Raw genomic sequence first — 9,279 nt, 5'->3', positions numbered from 1 at the left:
CACACACACACACACACGCATCCAAACAACTGCATATTGATCATCCCCTGTTCTGGGACTAATTATTTTACAGCACTGACCTTAATATTTCATCCTCAACAGTCTTTCTTATGAAATTATGTGTCGCTGTCTCTTTTTCGATTATCTTACAGTTTGATTTAAGCCAGTAGAGCCACCAGCTCTATATATTTAGTCATATCCAATAAATGAAAATATTATTGACAGATTAATTGTAATTCGATTCACTTCAGAGACACATAAAGAAAATTAAGAAGTCAGCCTTCTGAAGAACATTTCCAGGATTAGAGGACTAATGTCCCAACAAGACCTAGAGAAACTCATGGTTTATCTTTGGTTGCATTGATTACTGCAGCAGTGTCTTCACAGGTCTGATTAAAAAATCAGACAGCTGCAGCTGATCCAGAACTCTGCTGATTTCAGCCATGACGTGAGAGCTTGTATGTTTGTTGCTTGCTTGTTGTTTTCATCATGTAAAGCATGTTGATCTGCCTTGTGCTGAGGATACCAGGTAACCTTACCTTACCTAAAGTGAAATACATTAAATAGACAAATTCCCCACAGACTGATTGTTTCAAGTCTATGGTAATTATTATAATTTTTTGCTTACATATTACCAAAACATGACATTTAACATTAAAAATTTATGTGAGACCAGCATTCTTTTTTCACATGTGGGCTTATGAAAACATGTTTAATATCTGCTTAAAAATCATTATTTTCAAAAGGTTCTTTTATTCTTATAAACAGGCCTAGTCAGAATACATATTCTATTTTACTATGACTGAGGAGCGGGTACGTTCTCTGATCTCTTCTCTGGCTCTGTCTTTCTCCTCAGTGACCAATCATGAACTGTTTTCTCAGATTCACATTTGACTGCTCTGAAAGGTATGACTGCATTGTTTCTTTGCAGGCTACAAAACTGTGTGAACACAAATGTTTTAGATTGTCATGAGGTGCCTCAGCATGGGTTATGTTGGCCTAGAAATACCAGTAAACCAACCAGGAAGCCAGTGCAGAGGTCCAAAAGAAAACAGGCTAAAGCGAGGCCCAGTTTTTCAGGGCCTGAAGAGCTGGAACCATTCACACTCATAACATGGAGCACTGATGCAGCGTTATTCCTCAAGAACAAGCATTTGGTCAAACCTCTGAGCTCAGTTGATGGGTTGCTTGACCGCTCATGTTCAGAATGCAGGTCACTGGACAATAGAGCGCTGGAATAGTTACTACTGGACTTTGTCATGTCAAGGAAAGGGGATGACACGCCATAAAACTCTCTGGAGAAGTTTGGATCCTTTGTTTGCTGTCACACCTGGCTGAAAATCCATCAGTCCTCTAAGGGGTTATATCAGATATGCAGTCAGTCACAAATACCTCCTTGGTAAATGATGGAGCCCCAGCTATGTGAGAGTAATGTGGCTCGTTCCATTTCCAGGACTTTCAAGACATTTTTGAGCAGCGTAGACAGGCAGGACCGTCGCTGTCCATGGTTCTGCAAACTCTTTTATTCACAATGAAATAAAGTGGGTTAAGATATCCAACATTCAGCCAAGCAAAGATTTGTAAGTTATGTCCAGCTTTATTTTCTGTTTATGTTGCACTAACGTCATTATGGTTTCAGGTTGCAGGTACGCAATGAATTATACCAAGGGTTAGGGGTTTTGGATTTCACAGGGTGGCAGCTGCAATTTGGAGCTTAAAATGTCTCAGCATTCAGTGCATGCATTCATTCACTCTCCTGTTTGTTCATCACAAAAAAGGAAGCCTATACAAGGCAGATTTAAGACAACTGGCTTTGGAATTTAGGTTTGTTCAAATGTTAATATTTCAGAACAACTGTGAATGAGTCACGATAAAGATTGAAATGTATTATTTTCCAAAGCTGGATTTGGATGAATTTAATATGTTGATATTGAAAAAAAAAATTCCATAGCACATTACTGTTGCATTTATGTTGAAATTCTGGCCATGGCATTTTTATTTTATAAAAGACAAGAGTTGTGTGTCTGTAAACATTCCCGTTTTTGGTAAATGTTAACCAAATTCACTGTAGATCGAGCTCTTATTTAATTACTCTATGCCGAGTTGAAAACCAATTTAAAATAGAAAAGGTAAAAAGTAAATTAATAAACTAAGAAAAACGTAAAATCACAGAATGAAATGAAAGACGTGATGGTTTCCACCTGTAGAGGTCACTGTTTCCAAATCAATAGTTCCATTCTCAATAGCTGCTCAGCATTTCAGGTTCAGGATGAGATTCTGTGCTTTCAGATGGGATTTCTGATCAAACATTTGGGTCATTATTTGAAAGCAAAACAATTTTTGTAGATGTAAAATAATGATCATGATGAGAATAGTTGTTAGTCAGGTTAACAGGACTGTTGCAAGAAAACTATTTTAATCAGTGATCTCTTTTTCACGTTGACATTTCAATAGAATAAAAAACTAATTTAAGGAATGACTGGTTGGTTTAATGTCTCTCATCTGGTCAAACTAAGAAATTTGCTGAAGCTCCCAAAGCGACTAACTTTCTGCTTAGAGAGCCTGTCCATTCACTTTATGTCAATTCATTTCTCTTTGAGATCTTTCAGCTCAGAGTTAGCTTACTAGTTATTAGTCATTATAAATCTAATAAATTTTACTCTGAAGGATTTACTCTGCTAATATGATGAAAGAAGACGTCATGTAGGAAGAGATTCAGAAGATAAATGCCAGTGAAACAGATGGCTTTCGGACACAGGCCACAAAAGGCCCTAACCTCTCTCAAGTGCTGCATTCCTGCAGAGTAATACTAGAGTGTGGCATTCATAACAAGGTGCAGCAAGGTGTAACACTTTGTATGATACCGTTTCTGCTTTCAGGAGGGCCAGCCTTGTTTATCGACTGCAGCTTTTGGTCGGCTTTTCAAAAAACTGCCTTAAAGTCTCAGGCGGCATCGCTTCCCAGGCCCCCCCTGGGAGGAACTTTTGTTCTGGCCAGGAAGCCTCCCCTGCCTGCAGGTATAGGATGACAAGGCTTTATATGCCGCTGCCTATAGATGGGAAAGAGGCAGGGCAAAACCTGAACTTCAAATGAGTCGTGCTGCTGCTTGTGGTGAATTTAACACTGATGACTGCAGGTTGTACTCAGCCGTCTTACACTGACAGAGCGGCTGCAGGAGGAGGCGGATATTAGCAGGAAAGATGGACTTCCTCCTCATTTGGCCATAAGACAGCAGCAGACTTCTACATTAGACTAAATTGACAATTTAGCCACAGGTATTAATTTGTCTTCATTTTCAGTTTCAAATATATAATCATTGTAATGATGACTCCTTTAATCTAATGAACCTTTGCTTTTTGAATGCCTCAACATTTTGCCTACAATCACTACAATCTGGTAGCCAGAAGTCATCAGTGTGTGAATGTCCCCTATGAAATCTTAATGGGATTTATTGACCATTATAAATAAAATCAGTAATAATAATAAAATTGTATTACTAGTAATAATAATAATAATAATAATAATAAGTATAGCTTATTATTATTAAGTAAAGCTTTATTAAAAATAATAATAATAAAAATATTTATTAAAAATTATTAAATAAAATTATTAAAAAGTAATAAATTATTACTTTATTAAAAATAATAATAATAAAAATAATAAGTAAAGCTTATGCTATAAAGTAGCATTTTCACCAGAAACACAATAAAGTATTATTGACTTCTAATTTTAACAGGGGAAGAATATCGGAATCAGTGCTTACAACACACACATTTACTAGAGGAAGACTACACACACACTCACACACAGTTGTTTTTTTCTTCTTTGGGTCAGTACCATTATGTTTTTTATGTTGGAACCAGGCAGCAAGTGAAAACTGAAACAACATCCATGTTGATAAAATGCAGAAATAGTCTTATCAATAACTTACAACTCAGACAGCAAATAAATATTCATATCATTTGTGAAATATACAAAGTACTTCTCTCAGTTAACACACAGTAGACTATCACATTGTAAGAACATTGCAGATGCTCATGCCTCAAGCTGATTTCCTTATTCTTCTTAATGTGAATCTGACAAAAAGTGCTTCTCCATGTACAGTCCCCTCTTCAGCTTCCATAATGATTAATAGCACTTAACAATCGGGAAATAGTACTTGGATTCTGACAAACATAAAGCTTATATGCTGCTGTACAGGCCAGCTGAACATATGCTCTGAGGGTAGTTGATGGATGAGGCTTGTACATACAAAATAGGATGGATATTACAACAATCTTATTACATTTGTTTACATGACAGTTACATTTGTAAGAAATCGGACGTCAGTTATCAGAGGATTATACAGCAGTGGAGTTGTAGGCCAGAGTCTCCAGAGAGTGGCAGGTTTTAGAAAGGTGTAAAAACCAGAAACACTATGGTGGCCTTTGAGTTCCCCTTCCTTATTGACTGAACTTCCCTTTATCTCTGTACACCAACAAGAACTTCCATCAATCCAGAATTTGGGATCCAAGACATTTTCTCACATCCTTCCTTGCAGTCAAGCTGCAGTATGTGCCGAGATCAAGGATCCGTGTAGATGAGTCGTAGCAGAGAGAGATGAAATCCAACCTCACCTCTAAAAGTCTGCTGAGTCATCAGGCCGTCGACCTCGACCTTTCCTATCACGATGCCGACGTCTCCGGCGTTCACCATGCCGCCCCTGATGATGATGCGTGTGCTGGGCACCTTGAATGTCCCTCAGCTTCCTCACCATCTCATGGTCCTTGTTGCCCAGCACCCGAGGCAAGAAGAGTGAGGCTTTATCAGTGCTCCGAGTTTTAAAGCCTCGTCGCGGCCGTCCTTTCCCGTTGATGGAGATGTACCATTGCCTCCTGACAGTGGCCCGACGCTTGCTGCTGCTGCTGCCTGTTCCTTGTGGCAGGGGCTGCTCTGTGAAGTGTTGTCGTGATGCATAGGTGTTGTACCCCAACTCATGGATCCGTTCCACAAATTCACACTCCTTGTTGAAAACCTCCTGGGGAAAGGAAGAGGGGAAAAGGAGTGACCAAGATGTCAGTTTTTGGCAGATTAACCATGTTTTTGATTTCCTCCTTTAAGGTTTCTTAAGAAATAAAAAGTTGGCTGCAAATAAAACAAACTCACTCAGTTTAACTTCATTTAATACTAAATGTTTCGACTTGTGTGAAAACATTTTTGAACTGTTGTCCTAAATGTGTTGGACACAGTGACTGGAGTGACAGAAAGCTGAACAGTGTGAATATTTATTTGTCTTAACTAATAAAATGGGAAATTTTCATTTTTAAGAATTGCTGTTCATATCTGTATGTTACAATCATTTGTGTTTCCCAGAACTGGTAGAGCGGAAATAAATTAACCACCTACATTTGGTGTAAAACACAAAGTTGTGGTTCATGATCTCTGGGACATAAACAGTAGAAAGACAGGCTGTAATTGTGTACTGACCGAGGCGTACAGCCTTCCTTTATCGTTCATGGCCAGATATTTGCCTGAGAAAAGCCCTTTTATGGCCACGACACCCACATCCACTGCTGTGATCTCCATGATGCCTGCAGAGAAACAGAACTATTAAAGGTAGACTTGAAGTCATATTTTTCATACCTAGAAGTGCAGCTCTTCCGTTTACATGAAACATAAATAAGCAACGAACTATTTTTCTTCTGTGCTGTTAAAATTAATTTCTTGCGGCAGCCTCATTATAGGGGTCCGTTCCGTTTAATGACGCATTGCGCACCGCAGAGAGGCTTCAACAGGCTCTCATTAGATAAATACATCCACTTTATGCTAATGCTGCTGCCCGGGACCCGGAGATCGACCTGCATGTCGGCAGATTTCAGCCTGAGCGAGGAGCTCCGAGTGGCCCCGAACGTACTCCATACATCACTTAGTTGGATCACTAAATCACACGAATCATTTTTGTGAGTAATGCAGACTGAAGTCTAAAATACACAAAGAAAGCAAGAAAAAATAGAAAGTACGTAAGAAAGAAAGAGATGAAGAAAGAGGGCGTTTAAATTTAGCGTTTAAAATGTTACTCTTAATTTCCTCCAAATCTTGAAGTTCTTCCCACATGTGAGCCCAGGTCTCCTCGGGTTTGTAATGATCCACTTAAGCTTATAAAAGTTCTGTCTTGTTGTAAAAACAGAAAAAGAAGCTACTCACTGAACGGATTATTCTCCTCCAGTGATCCATCAATCTTCCCGTTAGGATGGATCTGTAGGTGATATTTGGTAGCGCAGTAAAGTTTCCTGCGCCTCGGCGCTCCTCCGAGGTGCTCATACACTCCTCCGCGCCCCCCGGCGTCTCTCCGCTGCCGGGGGTCACAACCCTGGCTAGGCGAGCAACGGGCCCGGGGCCAAACGGGATCCAGCAGGCTCGCCAACACCAGCAGAGGAATCATCAGCATTGTGGCATGGTCGGCGGGGAACGATTGTTGCAAAAATTCGAATAATACCCGGCCAGCCCTCCGGGTCCCATGAACGTGTTGGGCCCCTAAAGCTGGAGAACTCCAGCCCCGGTGTACATCCAAACCCCACGGGCAGCTCTGACAGCACAGCCGGCCCCCGGGTTGGGATCCTCCTTGCCTCTCCTGCAGGAAAGCCCTCGTTTGAAGCTGACTGAGAGCCTCGCCTCAGACTGAGCGCAGATATAAAAGAAGCTTGTGGCGACAATAGGCTGAACTTCGACCAATTGATACAAAGGAGAGGGGAGGCAAAAGGTATTAGCCCTGTGTGAAGTGAGAGACAGCGGCATGGATAAAATTACATAGTGGCAACGTGCGAAACAGCTCTCCTCTATGAACTCCTCTTCTGAAATATCCTAAAAGAGCAAATTAGACATCCCAAATTATACAGGCGGTCTGAGCCTGCGCCAGCCACCGCAGCAGGTGAGGAAGAACTCAGCTGCTGGAACCTTCTTTCATCTCAAAAGTCAACAAAATGAAAAGTGAACCTTTGTGTCTCTTGGGTCTTTTCAAAGTCAGCTATCCTCAGCTTTACTCCTTAGAGCTCAGAATGTTGAACCTGATGCACTTGTTCATCCTAAGCAGAGTAGAGGCATCTGCTGCTGATACTTGATGTACAGAATCCGATCCACAGCTTTCAGAAGTGAAGAACCCACAGCTTTGTCAAGATTCCTGTCTTCTTTGCTCCTTAATATTTATAGGCTCCTCCTGACCTGTTACCTTTTACTGCCATTATTAAAGACCGTTTCTGGGAAGAAAAGACAAATTTGTTTTGTGTCACAAGGTTCCCTGTCTGCTCCTCACTCTGCAGAACCTCCTCCCCAAGCCTCAGTCGTTATCCTCACCAACAGCATCTCCCAGACTTTTCCCAACCCAATGCCCCAGCTCTGGCTAGGCAGCAGCCGGTGGGCGGAAGAGCAGCAGGCTAAATGACTACTGCCTAAATTGCTTCCATCTTGGTCACATTATGGTTTGCATTCTGGTAATTAGCACCATCTTCTACAAATCTCTCTGCCCTTTGGCGCTACTCCACTGCTGCTATAAAGGCCTCTGCTGAGAATCCCCCAGAGAGCAGACGGTTAATTTGTCTTCCCCTCCCATACATCACCCAGCTAGTTGCCTCTGTCACTTAATTTATCCTGACGATCAGGAAAAAATCTGCTCTTTTAATTACAAATGGGCTTTATGCCTCCAAAACCCCTCACAAGTCAGACAACACACCAAAACATCAGCCAGGCAGTGTGTATCTGTGGTTGTTCTGGTGGCCATTTCTAAGCGAGATGGCCTTGATGTGGTCAAATGCTGAAAAGGGTGGAACCTCAGATGTGGTGTGCTGTTTCTCTCAGAAACTATTTTAATTATGCTCCCCTCCACGCCGCCCACAAAGCCTCCCAGCAATAGGCCAGGCAAGCGCTCTCAATTTGTGAAGCACACACTCACGTGTATGTCTTCCTTTTTAACATCAGAAAGAGTGTGTGCGGGGGTGTGCGTGTGTGTGTTATACGACAAAGATTAAGAGGAGGATAAGACCTTAAACACTGCTTGTAATAAGGTTTACAACAACAAAACAGCAACTTTAGCTCCACTTTGACATTTGCCATCATACAGTCAAAAAGCTGTCATAGAATGAAAGCCAAATTAAAAATCTAATGTCTTTTTCTCAGACCTTTGGACTGTTGCATTAAGACCACCATGCCATGAGTGAGATGTTGAAACACACCAGGGGGGCATGTAAAGCTGACAGACAGGAAATCATAAAAAAGGCAGAGCTGCTGTCAAAGGGATGTGAAGACTACAGCCAGAGCTGCTGGGTAGTTTTTCAGGTTGTTGAAGTCGATCCATTATCATTTCCCTCTGGTGGTTCAAGAAAGACTAAAAGGCCAACATTAATATGACATGATGACATGCACCCAGAACATGGAAAATAAATTGTTACCAATTTATGAATACCATCATTTATTAAAGGCTGTCCACTATCCAGTAAACTCTGGTGACATTATATTTTAGTGCGACTTCAACACAATAATTTTAATGAGCATTTCGCGATATTGGGGGTTAAAAGCAAAAATGAGACAAGTGCATTTTGAAAACACGTGAGCACGTTGCGCTGTGCCTCAGCGTGTGAGGAGACGATCGGAGCAGCTGTTTGATTCCCTGACCTGGATACCGATTTCCCAACCTTTCAAATTGTTTGCCAAAGACAAATCAGCTCTGTTTGGGATCTTTGTCCTGCTACCTTCACAATACAAAGTTGACTAATTGGCCCTTCATTGAAGCCAGGAGCCGTTCGACTTCACATTACACTGCACACTTGCATCCAGACCACCTCCCAAACAGAGATCACATCCTATCACGTCTCCAGTTCACGTTGGGGACGTTTGAAGCTGCGCTCACAAGAAAGTAGATTTTTTTTAAATGCTTTAAAACATCCAATTCATCCAGCTTAACTGTTTCAAACCATTTCCTTTGTCATTACACTCTTGAAAAATGAATCAATACCAAACCACATGAAGTGCTCTGACACAAAACCAAAAAGCATACATTTTAACTTTTTCTCCTTTTTTCTCTAATCATGAATGAAAGCGAGGATTTTTTAGAGCTCCTTTTTTAATTGACCTCCCCAAAATTCTCCCCCACCACCAGCTCTCAAAACCCTCTTAGCACAAAAGGGTTTCTTTTCTGCAATAATACAAATGTTATTAGCAAGGCCCTTTTCTTGGCTCCCTCTTTTAATGGAGGGAAAAGGAGGTACCAGTAATCCAGAGCAAATCAAAATGACCTTTGAACCCTTTCTG

At 41.1% G+C, this 9,279-nt stretch overlaps 1 protein-coding gene across 1 annotated transcript; it reads right to left on the bottom strand.

The window, feature by feature from the left end:
* Window positions 1-3,741: 3,741 nt before the first annotated feature.
* On the bottom strand, window positions 3,742-7,304 carry fgf3 (fibroblast growth factor 3). The gene is made up of 3 exons (XM_032561486.1): window positions 6,184-7,304; window positions 5,467-5,570; window positions 3,742-5,017 (listed from the first exon to the last, which is right to left on the bottom strand). The coding sequence occupies exons 1-3, from the start codon at window positions 6,425-6,427 to the stop codon at window positions 4,619-4,621; spliced, it is 747 nt and encodes a 248-aa protein (XP_032417377.1). The 5' UTR covers window positions 6,428-7,304; the 3' UTR covers window positions 3,742-4,618.
* Between the last annotated feature and the right edge of the window lie 1,975 nt (window positions 7,305-9,279).

The sequence above is a fragment of the Xiphophorus hellerii genome, chromosome 4 (assembly GCF_003331165.1).
Source record: "Xiphophorus hellerii strain 12219 chromosome 4, Xiphophorus_hellerii-4.1, whole genome shotgun sequence".
Lineage (NCBI taxonomy): Eukaryota > Metazoa > Chordata > Actinopteri > Cyprinodontiformes > Poeciliidae > Xiphophorus > Xiphophorus hellerii.
The sequence above is the reverse complement of the archived record's forward strand: the minus strand, read 5'-3'. Positions and strand labels throughout refer to the sequence as shown.